Source organism: Lithobates pipiens, unplaced genomic scaffold, assembly GCF_037356315.1.
Source record: "Lithobates pipiens isolate NorthernLeopardFrog02 unplaced genomic scaffold, aLitPip1_a1.2 Scaffold_23, whole genome shotgun sequence".
Taxonomy (NCBI): Eukaryota; Metazoa; Chordata; class Amphibia; order Anura; family Ranidae; genus Lithobates; species Lithobates pipiens.
Window position 1 is genome coordinate 40527052 of NW_027507785.1, and position 25076 is coordinate 40552127.

At 40.4% G+C, this 25076-nt stretch overlaps 1 protein-coding gene across 1 annotated transcript in view; it reads right to left on the minus strand.

Annotated features, from left to right (window-relative positions):
• Positions 1-570: 570 nt before the first annotated feature.
• LOC143927396 (kelch-like protein 35) overlaps positions 571-25076 on the minus strand; it is a 27261-nt gene continuing 2755 nt past the window's right edge. The window contains exons 2-7 of the mRNA XM_077451448.1: positions 17179-18051; positions 13630-13814; positions 6088-6206; positions 5083-5271; positions 2836-3024; positions 571-1905 (exon numbers count right to left, since the gene is read on the minus strand). Coding sequence (XP_077307574.1) covers positions 1717-1905; positions 2836-3024; positions 5083-5271; positions 6088-6206; positions 13630-13814; positions 17179-18050 — 1743 coding nt within the window. The 5' untranslated portion in view covers position 18051 and the 3' untranslated portion in view covers positions 571-1716. The remainder of the gene's footprint in view (positions 1906-2835; positions 3025-5082; positions 5272-6087; positions 6207-13629; positions 13815-17178; positions 18052-25076) is intronic.

Consider the following 25076-nt stretch of genomic DNA (forward strand, 5'->3'; position numbering starts at 1 on the left):
CCCGCCTATCAGTGCTGCCCATCAATGCCCATCAGTGTCGCCCATCAGGGCCACCCATCAATGCCCATCAGTAACGCCTATCAGTGCCCACCAGTGCCAACTATCAGTACCCACCAGTACCACCTATCAGTGCCAATGAGTGCCCATCGGTGCCACCTATCAGTGCCCATAAGTGCAGCATATTAGTGCCTCCTCATCAGCGACACCTAATCAGTGCCCATAAGTGCCAACTCATCAATGCCCACCAGTTCAGCCTATCAGTGCCTATCAGTGCCGCCTCATCAGCTCACATCAGGGAAGGAGAAAACTTACATTTACTGACAGAAACTAAGTAAAAAAAAGTTTTTTTCAAGTTTTTTGGTCTTTTTAATAAAAAATAAATAAATAAAAAAACAGCAGCGAAAGAAATACTACCAAAAGAAAGCTCTATTTGTGTGAAGAAAATGATAAAAAATGTCATCTGGGTACAGTGTAGCATGACCGGGCAATTGTCATTCAAAGTGTGACAGCGCTGAAAACTGAAAAATGGCCTGGGCAGGAAGGGGGTGTAAGTGCCCTGTACGCAAATGGTTAAACTGAAGGCTTTTATTGAACACAAATACAACATAAGTGCATACATTTTTTTTTAAATTAAATAATTCATCCACTATATACAAAACAACGACAAGCATGCAGTGTTAACAAAAGAAAGTTTCAATTAAATATATAAATAAGGGGCCACAGGCCCTACTTAGATTAGTTGGGACTTTTAAAGATGACACCGCCATTTGTAGTAAGGGTTACCGGCAGTGAAGCCTTTTGGCTTCACAGCCAGTTCCCTACTGTGCATGTGCGAAGTGCCCTCCACTTTCCGAATTAACGGAACTCCGTTTTAATGAACAAATGTTGAAATAATTCAATATAGCCAAGCTTTTTTTTTGACGTTTTTCCTACTATGGAGGAACAGCCAAGGACCTGACACCCTCTTATAGTTTGTTCCTGACTTTTCCATCATGACAGCTTATTATGATCGTTGGCTCCAACTAGTGGCCATAATGGGGTATTTTCCCTTATTAGCTCTATTTTGTATAAACAACTAGTATTCAACCTGAAAAGAAAAATAACCTAATCACATTTGTTTTTGCATTCACACAGAATGAATGTTCAAGAATGAATAGCAAATAATTTTTAGAACAAATACTTTTATAGATACACCCCTTTGTATCAGTGAATAAGGCTTGTCAAAGATAAGCAGATCTCTCCCTGAATCCAAGAGATGTTCTTGCTGTTGTTTCTGGTTTGGCTCACTCAATGGACTGAAGCAGCACATGCCGTGGTTACCCTACCTGTAAGGAGGCATTGAGATTTTTCAGCAAGCTGGGCATTTTCTCAGAGCAATACACTGCTGCAGAAGTGACCATCCCCTACAATAACCCCCAAAATAGGCTAATACACTTGGGATCAAGTCACCTATGGCCACCATTAGCCGGGTAGCAATAGAATGCATTACATGTTATAAAGGTCCCCATTCCATTGTCATGTTCCTTGCCTTGATTTGTTAATGTATAATGACTCTGAGTCTATATGTCTACACCTAGCCCAGCCCGGTGTTCACGATGTCCATTTCTTGGTCCATAGAACAAAAATAACATGATCGCTCCAGTGGTGACTGTCCCTCTTGACCTCTGTTAGCACCCACTCTCTCTTTGAATCCTCTCCTGTGATTGGTCAGCTCAGTCATATGCTCTGTCTCCGCAGAACTGTGACACATCCGTGGTTACTGATGCCGCGTAGCAGTGGCTGCCCCTCGGAAACCATATTTGTCCTTGGATCGTAAACAAACATTTTCACTGTCCCTTCGCCGTTCCCATCTCTACCGCCCATAATATAGATCTTCCCTCCGCAGGCCGTCACCCCGCAGCTTTCCTGCAGAACAAGAGAGACATTGTTTTATTACAGCTGAACTCCAACTTTCAGTCTTGCACAGTTGCCCATTCTCCTCTCCTGTACTGAAATGGCTTACTCTGATTTCACTGCACACTGTGAGCTTCTTACAAAGCTGCAGCAAGTCAGACAGAGGCTCATTTTCTGGCTGGAGGGCATTCGGCATCATCTAGACCAGGGCCCAACCACCAGATGTGTCCCACCACCTCCTGCTCTGCGATGGTGGGTTGGCAAGCCCAGATCGTAGGATCCCGACCCACCATCCCTGATCATCAGTATGAATGCAGTCGGCGCTAGAGGGAGCAAGTGGCTGCAGTAGAGAGCAGAGCCAATTCTTCCTGTATAGCGCCTGCTCCTGTCACAGGTGGTGTGATACCAAATGCACTCTGCCTCCTGGGACAGCAGGGGTTCCCCCATCATATCAGAGGTCCCCCCTTTACACTAGAGGTTCCCCTTTTACATCAGAGTCTCCCCCCCCCATTATAAAAACCTCTAATCACATCAGAAGCCACACCATTCCCATTAGATGCCACCCCATACATCAGGGTCCACCCAACACATTGGAGTTCCCCATCACAGAATCTCCCCTATCCCATCAGAGCCCTACCTTACTTCAGCAGTATAGAAGAAGGCAGGAGGTGGAGCAGGTCTGGATAGAGATGCACTCGGTCCTCTCCTAAATGCAGGAGGCATCAGCATCATTATTTGCCATGGTGCAGGCAGGACACCATGCGTCCTGGCTCTAGATCTTCAATGGTTGTTATGAGGCAGGTGGCCAGTCTGCACCATGGTGACACATAATGCTGATCAAGGGAAAGCTGTCCCTTCTTTGCGGCACCTCTCTTGCACTTTTTATTATACATTTCTAAGTCCAGTGTTGTGGCGTCTGTCTTGCATTGTGCCTGTTCTCACCAGTACACCAGGTAATGCAGCCGCCTCGCTCCACACATCTGACTCTGGCTGGTATTTGAAGATGGTGCTCATTAACCCTCCGACAACATAAATCATCCCATCTTGCTCAACCGCACTGATACAGTCCTTGCAGAATGGGGCTGGAGACTTATAGGTCCATTTATCCTCTACAGGATCATAACACTGAACCTGGAAGACAAGATATACAACTTTTATCATAATGCTGAAGGATTACAATTTTCCCACAAAATGCAAGATGGAAGGAAATACAGAGGACATGCTAATACAGTATCTCTTAATGTGTATAGACGTATTTCTTTGAGTTAGTGTTGGTAGTATGGAAAGGTTAAAACACCCATTGGTTTATTTTTTCATCAGCATGGCAGACATGCCAGGAGCTCTGGGGTATTGAAAGCTATAATAGGTCATGGAGAGGTAGCCATAAGATCAGATCCATGAGTCAAAAAGAGTGAAGATGGATACACACTATGAGAACTCTTACACCTGAAGGTTTAAATGTAAAGTTTGACCTCAATTGTTTTATTAGTAATTTTTAATGATTTTACTGTATAGATTTGTTGACCCTTTTTATTGCCTCATTTCCAGTATGCAACTATTAGATTTGACATACAGTATACATATTTTACATTTTTTCCATGTATGTGAGGTCATATTAACAAATATTTAATTATAGATTGTATGACCCATCTAGTTATTGCCCAATTTTATGGTTATGGTTTTAACATGTTAATTTTTATTTACGATCATTTTAGTCGGTTTTATATATTTTTTTCTATATTTTAGATATATACGTTTTTTTTCTAGTAAGGATCCTTGGTTTTTCTTAAACCCAGCGGAAGTGCCATATTTGTTTCTGTTGTAGTCAACTAATTAATGGTTGGTGGTTAGATTAGTTCCGAGTGGTTTTGAACAACGAGAAAATGGTCGCTATTCACGTTTTACATATAGACAACCAAAAAAATGGCCGCACCATTATGGATTTAGTGGACAACAATTAAATGGCTGCACTAGCACTTCTGGTTTCTGTTATTTATAAGGAAGTTCACAACAGCCAATCCAGTATCCCTGATGAAGTCACGTGTGTGACGTAACACGTAGGGAGTGGCCAGAAGTGGACGCAGACCGGATACCGGAAGTGAAGTGAGAAGGTGAAACAACGCTATGCTTTTATTCTATATGCTTTTAAAAATCGTTGCTGATATAAGAGTCCAAGCTTTAGCACTTTAATAAAGTATTTTAAGTTTTTTAACTTACTACACTATTGGAGGCATTTTTCCTTCCCCTCCTTTTGTGATTTTTACCACCAGCGGAGCATACAGGGTCAGACACACTGTGTCCATTACTGGGCTTAAGGACCGGGTGTAAGATACCAGGAGATGCACACAAAGACGGAGACGCCGTAGTGGAGGATTGTGGAATAGAGTTTGGGGAAGGTTAATGGCTATCTACATCATTTGGATGCTGTTTATACACAGATTTGAGGTGAGAGTTCTGTGAGCACGTTTCTTACCGGATGCACATTCTCTATTGGATTTAGTGAGAATATATACTGGTGAAGTCTTCAATTTCTATCAACATATGGACTTGAACCATTTATCTATTTGAAATCATTTTTTGCAGTTTTCTACCAGTTTTTGGGGCTTCAGCATTTATTGTTAGCTGTAGTTGTAGGCTGCGCAAGATCACCATTTATTTACTTATCTTTGTTTAGTGTATTGTGAACACGATTAGGTATTGCAGCAGGTTTTGATTCACCATTAGCACTTTTTATTGACTTGTTATTCATTTTGATCATTATTTTTATTATTCTTGTTTATTCTTGTTTTTGGATACAATATTTTTTTAGCAGCGCGAAGGCCTCTTTCACCCATTCTTTGAAAACAAAAATACTAAATATTCATAAAAATATTGACTGACTGAAAAAAAAAAGAATGTATACAGGTATGTCTTTACTTTTTTCAGTCCTCACCATACTAAATAGAAAAGTATACAAAACCACAATGGTCTTTGGGAAGAATTACCCTCTTACAGATAGCGAAAAAGATCAGTGGTGTCAGTGGGAACTTATGTGAGAGGTAAAGATTGCTCATTGCATAAAGAACCCCTAGTAAACTCTGGAGGAACTATTGGGTTTCATGGAACCCTGGTTCAGAGACCCTGCAATAAACATTCAAACATAACTGACTTCATTACATAATCTATTTGAATATTAAAACTGTAGATTACCTTGTCTGTGCACTGATGATCATCTACTGCTCCACCAATGACATAGAGCTTCTTCATACAGCTGACCACCCCCGCAGAGCTCACAGCTTCCAACATGGGTGTGGTAGTAGTCCAGGTATTGGTGAACAAGCTGTACCGTTCCATTGTGGCCAACCTACTCTGACCATCAAAGCCACCAACTGCGTATATCTATGGAGAAGAAGAGAGGCATTTTATATTATTAGGGGACTTTTTAATATTGTCATAAATGTAAAATCAATTAAATAAAATTGTATTTTTGTAGACTCACAGGGATTCACTATTATCTTCTCCCCTTCATATCATATTCCTGGTAGGTGGTTGGGGGGGTGATAAAAAATGCAAGTCAACCACCTCTTCTCACTATGTCTCTGACATTCATGTGAATGAGGTCTTACCAACAAGTGTGACCTCCTCCAGCTCTGGCAGGTCTCTAAACATTGATGCAGCTCTGCCCCCCATCCCTTTACCCTACCCCATCTACTCAAGGGTTCCACATCGCTCCTGTTTGGCTACTGGGTGGCCACCGATGATGTAACAGATGGAGGGCCCAACGGTGAGCCAGATATAGGGTGAGTGTTTATGTTTTGTTACTTTTCCTCTTCTCTTTTATTTCTTTTACTGAGTGTTTTTTGTATGGTGGGTGGGCTACAACATAAGCAGGCCTAGCATAATGCTAAGTGTGCCTTAAGTACCCTTGCAAAATGGAATTGATAACTTGTTAAGCTCCATGTACACAGTTACACACAATTATTTATTCTTTACACTGTGTGTTGATTTTTATATGTACATATAAACTGTGATTTTTCCTTCTATATAATTATTTTTTTTTCTAAGCAGACACATTGGAAGAATCAGAACAAGTTCTGTTGGAGACCAGCACTGGTCCACGCTAAAAGCTGCAGATATTCCATAGGATCCTGACGAGTCAGAGGGGCCAGTGAAGATTTATTGGTCTATTGTTTGTAGTTACCCTCCCGCACACACCTGTCCCTTCAGTGTCACCATTCCGTGTCTCCATCTCCCTGTGTTCAGCGAGGCGACTTTAACCCAACTGTTGATGTTGACATTGAGCATCCAAACATGCCGGCTGTCTATATGACCACCTGGAATTTAACATAACATTAAAAAAAACTACAGGTATTAAAACCAATTATTCATTTTTTGTCTGTAGTAGTCCAGATACATTTAAAAAATTTTTTTACATTTTTACATTTAAAAAAAATAAATGATCTCCTATACCTCTGCAATACTCACGCTCCATGTTTGTGCTTTAAAAAAAAAAAAAAAACGAATTACAAAAAATACCTTCTGCCAGATATTCAATGAGCTCATACCTTCCTGTTTGAACTGACAACACTGCCTCTGCTACAATGAAACCCCAGACAGTTTTGTCAGCACTGCCTTTGTTCTCCTCTGCTGGACTACATAACATCTCTCCCAACCTCATCCCTGTAACATAAGGGGGAGGTGAGCTGACAACGCTGTCTCTGCTACACTTAAATCCTGAATAGTGTTGTCAGCCTCTTTTTCTTTTTTTCGGGGACGGGGGAGGGGAGGCTACGTAGCGTGTCTCCTTCTGCTCATCTCTGTAATATAAGAGGGGAGGTGTTCTGTACTCCAGCAGGGGAGGACTCAGGTACAATGGATAACACTGCATAGGCTTATACTGCAGCAGAGGCAGCGACGTCAGCTCACTACGGAAAATTAGGAACTCACTGTATTCCTGGCAGGAACATTTTTTCTGTACTTGTACGCTGGATTCACACCTTCGTGTCTTTGCTTGATGCATTTTCCCTTGAAATAAATAAAAATGCACCATATGCATGTCAATGCATTGCAATGTGAGTTAATAAGGCCCAATAACAGGCTAGCACATTAGTGCACATTGACATGATGCATTTCTATTGATTTCATCTGTATAATGGAGCAAAAATACAGAACACAAATTAATATGATTAATTAACAGGTATTTATAAAGCTCCACCAATTTATGTAGCGCTTTGCATACTATATCTTCACAGCTTACAATCTAAGGTCCCTATTTCATATACTGTACATAGACATACAGTACTAGGGGCAATTATCCTACCAAAAATGTCTTTGATGTGTGGGAAGAAACCAGAGTACCCAAAAGAAATTCATGATGGAATAAAGAGAACATTTAAACTCCATGCATATGCTGCCATGGCAGGTTTTTGAACAGCAAGTGCTGCAAGGCTTAAAGAGGAATTGCAGTCTGCTCACATAATTTGATAATTTGTAATAAAAACATCCATAATAAAGTTTTATATATATATATATATATATATATATATATATATATATATATATATATATATATATACATATACATATACATATATATATAAATATATATACACACACACACACATGTATATATATATATATATATATATATATACACACACATCTATCTATCTCTCTATCTCTCTCTATATCTCTCTCTCTCTCTATCTCTCTACTGTGATTCTGTATTGGCCAAATATGCTGCAGAAATCTCCCTCCACTGAGTCTGGCTGCACCCATTTTAACTGTGGGCAGCTGAAGCTGCTGCCTGTTGACTTCCTGGATTTACGCAGACACACAGAGTCACACCTCCAGCTCTGCAGCTTTCATTGGCCCTCTTATGACTCACCCTCCCCGTCCCTTCTTGGCAAACGCTTACAATAGTGAGAGAGAGATCTGTGCATGAGGTCATGCGCCTAGGCTAATCAACAGACAAGAAACATGAAGTAGGCTGTATAAGGTATTTACTGGCAGAAAAAAAAAATGTTTTACTTTCCAAAGTTAAAACAACAAGGGCAGAAGGTTTAATAGATGGAAAGATGAAAAAATGACTGAAGTTACGCTTTAAGTGCTGTGTATGTATTGTAGAAATAAACAAAAAAATTGGATTTTTTTAAATTTATTTTTTGTCCAAATATAACCTTCCTTTTTCCGTTAAATTATAGTTTTAGTATAGATTATATACAGTAGATAAGAGAAAACATGTTTATTACTAATAAACTTTATATTGTAAATTGTTGGCACTATATAAATCCTGTATAATAATAATAATAATAATAATGCATTTGAGGACTCCAAAGCAGTGGAGATTATTGTGAGTTTCTCTCCTTACCCCCACACCTGAATCATTCAACCAATCTGGGGACTCTGCCAGAATACAGATGGTTTATATTGTGTCATTAAAGTGGTTGTAAACCTACTTTGAAAAAAATAAAATAAAAATAACACCTGAAAGACAAAGGCATAATGAGCTAGAATGCATTGCATACTAGCTCATTATGTAATACTCACCTGAGATCGAAGCCCCCGCTGCAGTGCCCGTACACAGCACCGGCCGGCGGTATCAATCCAAGGAGTTACTTCTGGGTATCGTGGCTCTGGCGCTGTGATTGGCCGGAGCCGCGATGACGTCACTCCAGTGCATGTCCGCGGGAGCCACCGGTAATGCCACACTCACTGAAGCATATGTGCCCATGTGCTGATGACGTTAGCACATGCAAATACAGGGGTTATCACCTAAACCGTTCAGGTTTAGGAGATATCTGCGGGGAGCTACAGGTAAGACTTATTATAGGCTTACCTGTAGCAAAAAGTGGTCTGTAAGGGTTTACAATCACTTTAAACCAAAACAATGCAGCGCAAGTAAATTAATAAACATGAAGTCCATAAATCATCAATGGTGAACTACAGACTCCAGAAAGCAGTAGAGAAGATAGTAGGAGCAACAGCTTCAAGTGACAATCCCTCCACCTCCAGGGTAATTGCTTCCCTCACCTCTGATAATTCACTCCTGACCTAACAGGTAGTCAAAATCGCATGTCCCACCAAATGTGCTGACATAGTTCTTGTGAACGCAACGCATACGTGTTGGGAGTAGCTTCGTCTGACGTCACCGACTGCCATCTTGATTGAGTAGTGCCATGCTCGTACCATTCGGCTCAATGTGCGTAGGTTTTATTTGAATAAACCACTGATTATTTTTAAAAGGAGAGCTCTTAATTCGTTTTTTATTTATATTGTCTTGGGTATATCCTCCCGGATTTCTAGAATTCCAGTTTGATGGGAAATGCGATTTTTACCACCTCTTAGGTCAGGAGTCCATTATCAGAGGTGAGCGAAGTGGTTACCTTGGAGGTTGAGGGATTGTCACTGAAGCTGTTGCTCCTACTATTTTCCATCACATGGAACATCTTCTCCACTCCTTCCTGGGCTCTGTAGTTCACCATTCACAATTTATGGACCTCATGCTTATTCACTTACTTGCGCTGCACTGTTTTGGTTTATTGGTACTTCCTAGAGCTGCACGATTTTGGCCAAAATGATAATCACTATTTTTTTGCTTAGAATAAAAAGATCACGATTCCTGTGGTGTAAAATCTTTCACATTATACAAAAAAATAAAATTGGGCTAACTTTACTGGTTAGTTTTCTTTTAATTCATTAAAGTGTATTTTTTCCCCCAAAAAAAATGCATTTGAACAACTGCTGCGCAAATACAGTATGACATAAAATATTGCAATAACCACCATTTTATTCTCTAGGTATATATATATATACACACACACCCTGTTTCCTCGAAAATAAGACCTAGTGTGATTGTCATGATGGCTGCAATATAAACCCTATCTCCCAAATAAGCCCTACCCTGTTTCCCCGAAAATAAGCCCTACCCTGAAAATAAGACCTACAAGGACTTTAACTAGGGCTTATTTGGGGGGTAGGGCTTATATTGCAGGCATCATCGACAATCACGCTAGGTCTTATTTTTGGGGTATATATATACACATACATACATAATGTTTGGGGGTTCTAAGTAATTTTCTAGCAAAAAAAATATTTTAACTTATTATTTTAAATTATTTTAACCAACAAATGTCAGAAAAAGGTTTAGTGTTTAACCTCCTTGGCGGTACGATTATTTCGGATTTTAGGTGCTAAAAGCGGTACCATTATTTTGCATGAAAATTTGGCGTTTTATATTGTAGTCCTGTAATTCTTAGGAATAACTCTCTTAAATCTGTCCAAACCAGAGTCTAGCAGACATCCCGGGTATGATAAAGTTTGAAAAATGAAATAATAAATTATAATATAATAAATAACTATAAATAATTATACCAAATAATAATATAACAATAATAAAAATTATTCAATAATGTAAGCAAATCAAAAACACTGAAATTTGCTCAGTTGCAGAATTGTCACTGTCATTACTTTTCAGTATTTGATGACGGATCTCCCCACAAATCGCTATCCCTCAATTCTGCGAGTGATTCCAATTTATTATCGCTGTTTTCTAGCTGGTCTAAAACCATTTTTGATGTAAAGTGACAGTTTGGTTGCTATGGACAATCTCCAGTTTCCAGGCAGAAAGAACAGTTTTTATTATATAAAACTGCATGCAGGACACTGGGCAGACCACTAGGGACAAAGGGGAGGTGAAATATTTACATACAGCAATGTAATCTGTAAGATTACAATATACTGTATGTATACTGTGTGTTTCACTTTTTGAATTTGGCGCCGATCTCCGTCCCCGTGCGTCGCAACGCTCGCAGGGAACGGAGATCGGGTCCGTGATAGATCGAGCGAGACACGGCTCGCTCGTACAGCGGGGAGACACCGCTGGATCCGAGGGAGAAGGTAAGTAAACCTCCTCCTGGATCCAGCGATGCCGTCCCGAGTCTTGCTCGGGGATACCGCTTTTGGTATAAAAATTCCACCCCGAGCCAGACTCGGGAAGACCGTCAGGGGGGTTAAGTGGTTAAACTTCCCTCATTTACACACCAAAGTGTATTCCTTTGATCTAAAGGACAAATCGTTACAATGTTTATACTCTCCACTGCTAAAGAATGTTGTGATTTTTTGGCAGACTGCCCGTTTTTTTTTTTTTTCTTCCTTTCTTTTGAGGCTGTAGCAGAGCATAGAGAATTCTCTGCATAGAAAGAATCATCGGGAAATACTTTGTCAAGATCGCAACGGGAAGAAAATCGCGATAATGATTCTTAATGATTAATCACGCAGCTCTACTACTTACATAGATGTTGTGAAAAAAAAAAGTGTCCAGCTGCATTCTCTTTAGATATATATAATTTTGCGCTGATTGCATTTTTATCTTGTATAATATTGGGGGTTATTTACAAAAGGCAAATCCACTTTGCACTGAAAGTGCACTTGGAAGTGCAGTCGCTCTAAATCTAAAACCGCGTACACACGGGCGGACAGTCTGTCCAACTTAGTCCGCCGAAACACATTTCAGCGGACAGTCCGCTCGTGTGTGGGCTTCAGCTGACTTTTTCAGCGTGCAGTCTGGCGGACTAAGTATTTCGGAATTTCCGTAATATTGTCCGTCCAACTTTGGTTTCAGCGGACAGTCCGCTCGTGAGTAGGCTAGTTGGACGGACTAAGTATGGCGCATGCTCAGAAAGGATTTACACGGCGGAAGGTTGCATTGCTGTGTATAGGACGTCGTATTTCTAGTCCCGTCGTACGTGCTGTACACGTCATCGCGCAAGCTTTCAACGGACTGTCTGTTCATCGTGTGTGGTCAAGTCCGTTCATTCAAAAGTAGGACGGACTGTCCGTCGGATTGTCTGACGGACTTAGTTGGCCAGACAGTCCGCCCGTGTGTACGCGGCTTAAGGGGTAAATCTGAAATGAGTGGAAGCTCTGCTGATTTTATCATCCAATCATGTGCAAGCTAAAATGCTGTTTTTTATTTTCCTTGCATGTCCCCCTCAGATCTACAGCAACTTTACTTCCAAGTGCACTTTCATTGCAAAGTGGATTTTCCTTTAGTAAATAACCCCCATTGCGTCATAACTGTTCACAAAACGAATGTCAGCCTCTTTCTGCAGCAGTGGTGACGCTAAATAAATGATACTACATTGTGGATATTACATTTGTGCTCATAAGTTTACATACCCCGGCAGAATTTATGATTTCTTGGCCATTTTTCAAAGAATATGAATGATAACACAAAAACTTTTCTTTCACTCATGGTTAGTGTTTGGCTGAAGCCATTTATTATCAATCAACTGTTTTTACTCTTTTTAAATCGTAATGGCAACAGAAACTACCCAAATTTGATCAGGGTCATTTGAGTAGTTTCTGTTGCCATTAAGATTTAAAAAGAGTAAAAAGATTAATTATATAAAAAAAAAAGGCATCAGCCAAACACTAGCCATGAGTGAAAGAAAGTTTTGGTGTTATCGTTCATATTCCCCAAAAAATGCCCAAGAAATCATAAATTCTGCCAGGGTATGTAAACTTATGAGCATTAAAATGGTATGAGAACTTTTGCAGTAAAAAAATAAATAAAAATAAAAGGCTCAACCATCAAAAAATAGATTTTTACTACCACTGTATGAATACAAGTTTGTATAAAAATTTGAAAGTCATAACAGTGCCACCTAGTGACAAAATTACAGAATGCATTCTCATGGTTGCACCCACAACCTTACTACACGTGTAACTACGGGGAAAAATAAACAATGACACATACGATTCAATCTGGCAATAGGATTAGCACAGCAGTTTCTGTGCCTGTATATTTTATAACCTATTGATTCTACAAGTAGATCTGTTATTCTTTCACTTCCAACACTATTATTATCATTAAACATTATTTCTTTAGCACCAACACTTTGCGCTTTACAATATAAAGGGAGACAATACAGCAACAATACAATTCAATACAAGAGGGTCAGGAGGGCGCTGCTCCTATGAGCTTACAATCTATTACTATTCGTATTGTATGGAAAACGCACAGCAGCGTTGTCAGCCTGAGGACAGGATAGTCCTAGAAGGACATAAAGTCTTAAATTTATTTTAAAAGAGAAAGAAACAAATTTGAACCTAACTTCAGCTGGCGGTCTCTGCACTCTTTTACTGTGAACTATTTGGGATACTTTGTGAAGATATACTATTACCTCTGTGAGTAAAAGATACAGCGGAACCTCAGATTGCAAGTAACGCAGTTTACGAGAGCTTCGCAATACGAGCGGTTTTATTTTTTTTTATTTTTTTTATTCTGACTCGGTTTGCGTGCATTGTCTCGCAAGACGAGCAGGATTCAAGCCACTGGGGTGTGCAGTACTGAATTTGGCCAGAGGTGTGGGGGGCACTGGCGATACTCGGAAATACTCAGAGACGTTCGGAGACACTTTAGCTTCCAAGTGTCTCCGAATGTCTCTGAGTGTTTCTGAGTGCCTCCGAATGTCTCTGAGTGTTTCCAATTGTCTCCGGCGCCCCTGCACCTCTGGCCAAATGCGGTACTGCATAGACCAGCAGTGGCTGTGGAACGGATTATCTGAGCTTCAATTATTTCCTATGGGGAAACTGGCTTTGATACACAAGTGCTTTGGATTACAAGCATTCTTCTGGAACAAATTATGCTCGTAATCCAAGGTATTGCTGTACCTTCCATTGAAGGTTCAGAACTCCACTGTACAAAGAGACACATTAAATTACCAAAAAGTGCCCATATGTGTTAATTCATACCTGAGATATAAATATTATTCCTCAATGCGCAGGTGGCCATCTCTGATCTGATGTATCCTGGGAGTCCAGAGAGCCCCGTCCACTGTCCCATCTTAGGGTCATAGCTGTCAATGTATGGTAACTTTAAGGCCCCTTTCTTGTCACAGCCACCAATCACCACAATCATTTCAGACAAATCCATGAATCTGGCAAGATATAGATCAGATATGGTCACAATTAACTTTTAAAGTCAACTTTTCACCAATTTTGTACAGCAAACCTCATAGTTTACAGAATTTATGGGCAATAAAGCTCCACAATATACAATTATGAGGCTATGGAAATTGTCAAAACCTCAAAAAACTCAACCACAAACAAAAAAAACACACAAAAAAAACAGCAAAATAAAGTGCAACAATGCGTAAGTTTATTTAATATTTTGGAGTATTTATTGTTCATCATGATCACTAATAAAAAATTAAAAACACATAAATGACCTAAAAAAATTGAATGCAAAAAATACTTTTTGTCCCTTTCATTAATATTATTATTATTATTATTATTATTTGCATTGTGTTGTTTTATTCTAAAGTAACATTTTAGTACGTTTCTTAGACAATAGGAAAACAAAGTTCGTCTCACCTACAAGTAATGCTCAAAATCAGGGTCAGTTTACAAACATCCCAACACATCATAAACCTGAACCTTATGACTAAATTATAAACATGAGCAAAATTCAGAGTTATATTTTGGCATAAAGTTCAAAATGTTGGCATAATGTTATGTAGTAAAGGTTGGAAGGGCAAAATTAAGATGGGCAGGTTCCTGGAGGCTACAAATGCTGCTTACAACTATCCTTGATCTGTTCTTAAGCCTAAAAACACCTGTCATTGTCGTGAACTGTTGTCTGAAGTCCTATTATTTTAGCTCTTTTTTTTCAGAAATAAAAATAAGACAGTAAGAGCCGGTTCACACAGCGGGCGATGCGAGGCGACACGACTCGCCTCGCCTCGCTCTCGCAAGTCGCCCCCGTTCTGTACAATGGAACCGTTCTGAGAGGAGCGACTCGAGTCGCTCCGACTCAGAAAAAAGGTTCCTGTACTACTTCTGGGCGACCTCGGGGCGACTTGCATTGACTTCTATACAGAAGTCATCTGCAAGTTGCCGCTGAGGTCGCGGCAGGTCGCGGCGAGGCAAGTCGGAGTCGCCTCGCCTCGCCTGCAGTGTGAACCGGCCCTAAAAAAAGAAAAATAAATAAATAAATACAACTATACATAAATGCCAAATAGATAAAAAAAAAAAAAAAAATACTAACTTAAATAATTTAAGCTATCCTACATACAAAGAAAATACCAAAATAAGAAAATAAAAGTAAATCAGAGAAGTTATTTATTTTTATTATTTATTTATTTTTGTGGTGAAAATGTGTGAGAAGTAGAAACTAAAGGCAAAACTTTTTTTTTTTTTTTTTTTTTTTTTTTTAGTTTTGGACAGAATGGAAAGGGATTAGAACACCTCTCAGTTTTTATTGCTGTCTGTGTCCCCATTAGGGATATACAGTGCCTTGCGAAAGTATTCGGCCCCCTTGAACTTTTCAACCTTTTGCCACATTTCAGGCTTCAAAACATAAAGATATAAAATTTACATTTTTTGTGAAGAATCACCAACAAGTGGGACACAATTGTGAAGTGGAACGAAATCTATTAGATTTTTGAAACTTTTTTAACTAATAAAAAAATGAAAAGTGGGGCGTGCAAAATTATTCGGCCCCCTTGCGTTAATACTTTGTAGAGCCACCTTTTGCTGCGATTACAGCTGCAAGTCGCTTGGGGTATGTCTCTATCAGTTTTGCATATTGAGAGACTGAAATTCTTTCCCATTCTTCCTTGCAAAACAGCTCGAGCTCAGTGAGGTTGGATGGAGAACGTTTGTAAACAGCAGTTTTCAGCTCTTTCCACAGATTCTCGATTGGATTCAGGTCTGGACTTTGACTTAGCCATTCTAACACCTGGATACGTTTATTTGTGAACCATTCCTTTGTAGATTTTGCTGTATGTTTGGGATCGTTGTCTTGTTGGAAGATAAATCTCCGTCCCAGTTTCAGGTCTTTTGCAGACTCCAACAGGTTTTCATCCAGAATGGTCCTGTATTTGGCTGCATCCATCTTCCCCTCAATTTTAACCATCTTCCCTGTCCCTGCTGAAGAAAAGCAGGCCCAAACCATGATGCTGCCACCACCATGTTTGACAGTGGGGATGGTGTGTTGAGGGTGATGAGCTGTGTTGCTTTTACGCCAAACATATCGTTTTGCATTGTAGGCAAAAAGTTGGATTTTGGTTTCATCTGACCAGAGCACCTTCTTCCACATGTTTGGTGTGTCTCCCAGGTGGCTTGTGGCAAACTTTAGACGAGACTTTTTATGGATATCTTTGAGAAACGGCTTTCTTTTTGCCACTCTTCCATAAAGGCCAGATTTGTGCAGTGTACTGATTGTTGTCCTATGGACAGACTCTCCCACCTCAGCTGTAGTTCTCTGCAGTTCATCCAGAGTGATTATGGGCCTCTTGGCTGCATCTCTGATCAGTCTTCTCCTTGTCTGAGCTGAAAGTTTAGAGGGACGGCCAGGTCTTGGTAGATTTGCAGTGGTCTGATACTCCTTCCATTTCAAAATGATCGCTTGCAAAGTGCTCCTTGGGATGTTTAAAGCTTGGGAAATCTTTTTTTATCCAAATCCGGCTTTAAACTTCTCCACAACAGTATTATGGACCTGCCTGGTGTGTTCCTTGGTCTTCATGATGCTCTCTGCGTTTTCAACAGAACCCTGAGACTATCACAGAGCAGGTGCATTTATACAGAGACTTGATTACACACAGGTGGATTCTATTTATCACCATCAGTCATTTAGGACAACATTGGATCATTCAGAGATCCTCGCTGAACTTCTGGAGTGAGTTTGCTGCACTGAAAGTAAAGGGGCCGAATAATTTTGCACGCACCACTTTTCAATTTTTTATTTGCTAAAAAAGTTTAAAATATCCAATAGATTTCGTTCCACTTCACAATTGTGTCGCACTTGTTGGTGATTCTTCACAAAAAATAAAAATTGTATATCTTTATGTTTGAAGCCTGAAATGTGGCAAAAGGTTGAAAAGTTCAAGGGGGCTGAATACTTTCGCAAGGCACTGTAATTATCCTCTCTATGTATCCTGTTTGTCATTATGATTGAAAGTGAAAGCAAAAGAAAGTCCCAAATGTTGGGTTGTCCCCAGAAAAGTAATAATGGGGAAAACCGTTCTAGTATACTAGTTTTGGTGGCCCTTAGGGATTATCTAAATTTTCAGGGAATTCCTCTTACTTCCTGTCTTAGCTATGGCACAGGAAGTGAAGGGATATCTCCCCAATGGGACACAGATGACAAAAAATAAACTGATGGGTTATAATCCTCCCTTACTCTAAGCAAAATTTAAGTTCTACTAATGGCAAAATCCATTTCACCAAAACCACTCCGCTCTGCTCATCCCTACTAATGACATAACCTATAGCCAAAACAAGTAAACAATAGATTATTACCTTCTTGGCCTCATCCTAATTGAATTGTCAGTGTCACCAAGAATATGGTACATCTGAGCTTCATGAAATAAAGGGAAACACTCTGGGGAATCTTGGATGATTTTGTCCATTTTCAACTTCTCCAGAAAATAAGCAGGGTCCAGCATGGGCAATCTGACATGTTCTAAAAGATCCTTTGGTACCTTTCCCCCTGTTTCATTTTTCTGGGCCCATCTCAAGACGGCTTCCAAGACCACCTCCTCCTTGAGCACCACCAAGTCATCTCTGGATATATACTCGATGAATTCCTCTTTGCTTGAGTCCAAGAATTCCTCCTGCATGGAAACTTCTGTAAACCTTTCCAACATCATCTTCTTGGTTTTATCAGACAAAGAAGGAATGGATAATGTGTCTGCAATCTTCTTTATCCCTACACAGTTCAAAGGGTCAAGTTGGCATTCAAGAAATTTCACGCAGAGGTTTCGTAAACTGCTGATGTCAAGGAAGTCTGACATCCAGAGGATCTCCTGAACATTTTCTTCTTGAATTGTAATTCTTCCTTCGTACATGAAGTCCAAAACTAGAGCCATGTATGTAGCTGAAACTTCAGGAAGGTTGACCGTGCCAAGATGACTTTCTTTGAGGTTGCTGGTGAACATGGCCTTAAAATAGGCACTTTTGGTAGACAGGATGACTCGGTGGCAGGGGAATTTCTGACCTTCTACTTGTAGTGTTAGATCGGTGAACAGCCCATTCTTCCTCGAGATGTTTAAACTCTCTAGAATTTCCATAGCGTAACATGACCCAACACAGGGACTAGAATCTCCAGGTGTTATATTTTCTCTCATGGGAATTTGAAGACACTTGGTCCTATAGCTCAGTTCTGTTTTCATCCTATAAAACAACAAATCACAATGAATATATACTGTAAATGATAGAAAATAAATTTACCTTTATTTGATAATTTTACATTAGACATAACTTTAACAAAAATTAACCACTTAAGCCCCGGACCATTTTGCATCCAAAGGACCAGGCCCCTTTTTGTGATTAGGCACTGCGTCGCTTTAACTGACAATTGCGCGGTCGTGCGACATGGCTCCCAAACAAAATTGGCGTCCTTTTTTTCCCACAAATAGAGCTTTCTTTTGGTGGCATTTGATCACCTCTGTGGTTTTTATTTTTTTATATTTAAACAAAAATAGAGTGACAGTTTTGAAAAAAAAATTCAATATTTTAAACTTTTTGCTATAATAAATAACCCCAAAAAATATATAATTTTTTTTTCCTGAGTTTCAGCCGATACGTATTCTTCTACATATTTTTGGTAAAAAAAATCAAAAAACAATCAAAAAAAAATCGCAATAAGCATTTATTGATTGGTTTGCGCAAAAGTTATAGCATCTACAAAATATGGGATAGTTTTATGGCATTTTTATTAATAATTTTTTTTTTACTAGTAATGGCGGCGATCAGCGATTTTTATTGTGACTGCAACATTATGGCGAACACGTCGGACAATTTTGACACATTTTTGGGACCATTGGCATTAAAAATGCATTGATTACTGTAAAAATGTCACTGGCAGTGAAGGGGTCAACACTAGGGGCCAGTGAAGCGGTTAAGTGTGACCTAAAGTGTGGTTTTTTACTTTAGGGGGCGTGGCTTGGTGTGTGACGTCACTGATCGTCGTTCCCTATGACAGGGAACAGACGATCAGTGACAAGCTCACTAGGAAGCACAGGGAGAGGTTTATTTACACTTACCTCTCCCCGTTCTTCAGCTCTGTGAACCAATCGTGGGACACCGGCGGCGATGGGGTCCGCGGGTCCCGCGGTCAAGGTCACGGAGCTCAGGACCTGGTCGCGAGCGTGCTGCCAGCGGTGCGCACGCGACCCACGGCTGGGCTCTTAAAGGGCAACATACCTGTACGTGCTTGTGCTCAGCCGTCCCAATCTGCCGACGTATATCGGCGCGAGGCAGTCCTTAAATGGTTAACTAGCATTGTATTATAATCTTATCTTATAGTCTTATTATCTTTTTACAGTAAGTTTAAATTTAGTTACATTTATTGAAGCTCCACCTTGTCGATTCAGTGGTGCTTCAAAGCCTCCATAGAAGTCTATGACAACTCTCACTTGAAACACCTGCAGCTGTTGAGAGGCTTTAATTCAGATTTAGCTTTGCTTTGGAGAAATTGCAGGTATGAGATATCAGCACACACACAGGGCATCTGCCAAGCTTCATTGAAGCTTCAAAAAAGCACCACTGAAGCATCATCGAAGCCCCACTGAGGCATCACCGAAGCATCAAAAGTACATCAAAAAAGCATGTTGAAGCGGTAGGCTCTTTAATGTGTGTTAGGGCTCGTTTACACTTGGTTAAAAAAACATGGTTTCGGATACCCTTTTGTAAAGCTCTCTGAATGCCAGTCAAAGCTCCTGTCACTACTAAAAATAGTTAGCTTACAGTCCTGTTTACACTTTGCATTTGCTTTCCTTTGCTTCAAAAATTATATTCCATGTCGTTTAAGTGGTGCTTCAAAGCTTCCATAGAAGTATATGGCAAAGCTCGCTTGAAGCACCTGCAGCTTTTGAGAGGCTTTGATTCAGCTTTGCTTTGTTTTGGAGGTATTGTAGGTATGAGACATCCACACACACAGGGCATCTCCCAAGCTTCATTGAAGCTTCAAAAAAGCACCACTGAAGCATCATCAAAGCATCACAGAAGAACCAAAAACACATTTAAAAAAAGCATGTTGAAGCGGTAGGCTCTTTAATGTGTGTTGAAGTTGAAGCAAGCGTAAATGAGCCTATATACTCATGTGCGGGAGTCGTCGTGTCTGCCCACCCATGTCTGGACAATCAAGTTAAAGAATAACATCCAGGGCTGGAGTGTGGTGCTTTAAGGCTTGTTGGACTTTCTACTTATCCGGCTTATAGGTATAGCAGAAATGTGTCTTGCGGCCCCCCTCAGGACTGTGGGTATCCTTTCAAATGCACTACAAAACAACAATTAAGAGAGAGCACACTGATCTGGCACATTACTATAACACAATTGTATTAAATAATTAAAACAAGTGAAATATTCACAAATGCATGACATAAATGAACATAACGTGAAATGTAAGTGAGACTTCCTCCAGGATCACAGTGCTCTATTGATGCCAATATCAGAAACCTCTCATGCGTTTCGAGGGGAAAGCCCTCTTCTTCGAGTTTGTGAGTATATCACTTGTTTTAATTATTTAGTAAAATTGTGTTATGGTATTGCGTTAGGTCAGTCCGCTCATCTCTTTGCTGTTGTTTTGTGGACAATCAAGTTGGCCAAAGACTCCAAACCTGGAAGACACCAGTGAGAGCTTAGGAACATTGCATCACAGAAGTGAGTAAAGGTCCTCTTTAAACAATGTTCTTTACACAAAAAAAACTGAAATTAAAATGCAAATAGCAAATTTCCCAGCACACCATTTTATTCTGCCCCATTCTCTCAATGATAGCCTAATTGATGGTACTGTATAGTTATTTTTCTTACTATAACTGCTGCAGTATTAGAACCGCTGTTAGGTTGTTATTGCTGTATGCATATCTGCATACATATTTCATTCATCCTGAAGAAGCCACGTGGGTTGGTGGCGTAATGTGTAGGGCGGAGCCAAGCCATGTCACTTCCAGACTGAGGCAAAAAAATGGAAGTGCATTACATTAATGCTGGTGATTACATTTCTTAATATGAGTATGTTTTTACTTTTAAAAAAAGTTTTCAGTTTTACACGATTGGGGGCTTCCTTTTGTTTCCCTTGGGTGACCCCATGTAGAACACAAGTTTGCATGTCTGTTGCCAGGTATTTAAAGGTAACCTGCTGCTACTACACTATATTACCAAAAGTATTGGGACATCTGCATTTACATGCACATGAACTTTAATGGCATCCCTGCCTTAGCCCGTAGGGTCCAATATTGAGTTGGCCCATGATCTGCAGCTATAACATAATAAAATATTTACAAAAATGGGGAAGGCTGTCTAAAAGGTTTAGGAGTGTGCCTATGGGAATGTTTGACCATTATTCCAGAAGAACATTTATGAGGTTAGGCACTGATATGGATGAGAAGGCCTGGCTCGCAGTCTCTGCTCTAATTCATCCCAAAGGTGTTCTATTGGGTGAGGTCAGGACTCTGTGCAGGCCAGTCAAGTTCCTCCACCACAAACACACTCATCAATGCCTTTATGGACCTTGCTTTGTGGAGGGGGGATTGTGGTGTGGGGTTGGGCTTGATCCCCTAGTTCCAGTGAAGGGAACACTGAAGATGTCAGCAAACCAAGACATTTTTCACAATTTTATGCTCCCATCTTTGTGGGAACAGTTTGGGATGGCCCTTTTCTGTTCCAACATGACATGACCAGTGCACAAAGCAAGGTCCATAAAGACATGGATGAGCGAGTTTGGGGTGGAGGAACTTGACTGGCTTGAGTCCTGACCTCAGACAGAACATCTTTGGGATGAATTAAAATGGAGACTGCAAGCCAAGCCTTCTCATCCAGCATCTATGCCTGACCTCACAAATGCTCTTCGGGAAAATGGTCAAACATTCCAATAGACACACTCCTAAACCTTGTGGTGGACAACCTTCCCAGAAGAGTTGGAGCTTTTATAGCTGCAAAGGGTGGACCCACTCAATATTGAACCCTACGGACTAAGACTCAGATGCCATTAAAGTTCATGTGCGTGTAAAGGCAGGCGTCCTAATAATTTTGGTAATATAGTGTATATAGGAAGATTTAACTGGAACCTGCTACTTCACAATCCAGTCTTAAGATCATTTGGGGGGAATACGATGGATGGAGTGACCTATGTCCAATTTTAAGGCCTTTAAAGCCTGTATTTCAGATGAGCAGCCATTTCTTCTGGTGGTGGAACACTTTATTTTGAGGTGGAGCACAGATTTAATATATGTTTCACCCTCTGGTTATTGTTAACTGGATAAATGTAGAGTCCAGAAGGATATACTCTCCAACCAGATCAAGGTTTGGACCATTGTGCTCCCCAGGTCCGTTTATTTTATATTTAACCGGCTCTCCCTCGATATAGGATGACCCATTGTCTTTAGATGTGATGAGTTTGGGGGGACTAGATAGTGGTCTCCAATTCCTGCCTCCTAGATAGATGGAACACTGACCCAATGATACCTTGAATCAGTGTGATGTATATCATAGGGGACGGGAGCTTGCTACAGTGGGCGCCGGGATATTTAAATCTTTGACCTGGCATATGGGCACAGGTCAGGCTGCATTTCATGGGCACAGGTCAGGCTGCATTTCATGGGACTGGTAAGGCTGCATTTCATAGGCAAAGGTCAGGCTGCATTTCATGGGTACTGGCAGGGCCATTTTTAAGGCAGGGCAAAAGGGGCAGCTGCCCTGGGCCCTCTCATTGTTGTGGGGCCCAAAGCAGCTGCCTCATACTTGCCAACTATCCTGGATTAAATTCCCTTGCCCCTTGAGTGTGAAGTGCTGCTTCTAATGCTGCTCAGCTCTGCCTTATTGTTGTGTACAGATGACTCACCTGCAGACCCTGTGTTTGCATGAAAATTACCGGTATTGATATGTAAATAGTGGCAGCATTCATATGTAAATAGCGGAAGCCAGCAGCATTGATATGTATATCATGCCCCCATGAGGTCATAGCCACAGTAATCTCTAGCAACCAATCAACAAGCAGAAATCATGTGCTGTAACCTCTAGCAACTAATGAGTGAGCCATATTGTGTGCTGTAACCTCTAGCAACCAGTCAGTGAGCGGTAATGATACACTGTAACCTCTGGCAACCAATCGCAATAGCTGCCTGATCTGATTCAGTAAACTGATTTTGAGTCTAGCTGTTATTTATCGTATGTCTCAGAGCAGGTGTAGAGCAAAACTGCATGCGGGGGGGGACCAAGAAAAGTTTTGCCCAGGGTCCAATCAATATTAAAGAAGGCCCTGGGTACTGGTAAGGCTGCATTTCATGGGCACAGGTCAGGCTGAATTTCATGGGCACAGGTCAGGCTGCATTTCATAGGCACTGGCAAGGCTGCATTTCATGGGCACTGGCAAGGCTGCATTTCATAGGCAAATGTAAGGCTGCATTTCATGGGACTGGTCAGGCTGCATTTCATGGGCACTGGTAAGGCTGCATGTCATGGGCACTGGTAAGGCTGCATGTCATGGGCACTGGTAAGACTGTATTTCATGGGCACAGGTCAGGCTGCATTTCATGTGACTGGTAAGGCTGCATTTCACGGGCACTGGTGAGGCTGAATTTAATTGGCACAGGTCAGGCTGCATTTCATTGGCACGTGTAAGGATGCATTTCATGGGCACAGGTCAGGCTGCATTTCATTGGCACTGAGCTGGCTGCATTTAAGGGGCACTGATCAGGCTGCATTTAATTGGTGCTGATCAGGCTGCATTTAATTGGCACTGGCAGGATGCATTTCATGGGCCCTGACATCACCTTATATGAATTATATGCAATAATAAAACATGGTGCTGATCAGGACAGAAATGCCGTCAGGGGACATTCACTTTCAGCGAGGGGAGTATCCATGTGTGTTGAATCCTTCAATAAATCAATTGTTGAAGAATTTTGCTCTTTTGCAATCTTTGTACAATGCTATGGTGCATCTGTATTTAATATGTGTGATAGAGAATTATCTGCCAGTTCAAACTAACTACACAAATCTATGATGTTATCTAAATACAATGCATTATTGGGGTGAGATTTAATTCAAGCTAATAGCTTTGCAAATTCTGAGTCATGATGATGCAGCCAATCAATAATTGCCATTAGCAGACGTGTTAAGAGATGATATCACTTTTCCTCAGGGCAGGGCAATGTCACTTTGATGCCAATGATAATATTTCCAGTTTATAATGATGCTACCATCATGTTTCTGGTACAACACATGGCAAGCGAGGATTTCGTTTTCAATAAAGTCCTGCCAATTTTTTTATTTATTTTTTTAGATTTAAAAAAACAAATAAAAAAATAAATATATATTTTGATTAACCTGACCAGTTCTTGTTTTAAAACATCTAATATTACTGTAATCAGTATTCTCTAACGTGTCTCACTTGTAATAAAGCTAAAATTTACTTTATGGTACAAAGTATGGCAATATTATTTTGAAATTAAAATAATTGTTTGTTTGTTTGTTTTTTAGTGTGTGTATTTTGTGTAATACACACAGAAAATAGAAAAAAAAAAAAAAACAATTGCCATTTAAAAAATAAATTAAAAAAAGATAGCGGAGGGGAAAAGGGGGGGGGGGAGGGGTTAATAAGAGCTGCGTTTGGTTTACACTGGTGCATGCAAAATACCTGCATATGATTCGCACAGGCATCTTATATCATTCCTGTGCACATTGCATTCGATGTCTTTGCAGTGCGATTCCGAGCCATACATTTTGTAGGGCTCAAATCACATTGCATCTGCACCAAAATGGTGCAGGACCCTTTTTATTCCCCCTGTGATTGCTTTGGAGTGCGATAGGAGAAAAGCAGCGAATCATGTGAGTTTCCTGCATTGCGTAAAGCCTCATACACACAATCAGAGTATCGGACAAATTTCCGTCCGTTTTTTTTTTTGCGTGCTAGTCTCATGTCGAAGGTGAAGAGGTTACTCACCATACGAAAATTCTAGTATGACAGAACACAACTGAAGTGACGTCATGTGTTGAATAGTTTTATATGTATTCTTTCGTTTCTGAGCATGCGTAGTCTTGCTGTTACGATTTTTTCTGTTCGACAACCGTACTAATTATAGGAAAATCGGACGTTGTGTTCACATCCAACAAAAAAATGTATAGTCTGTACATCCAGCTTTTGTCATCCGAAAATTTGGAATTGGCTGCCGAAAGCACCGTAATAACGATCGGAA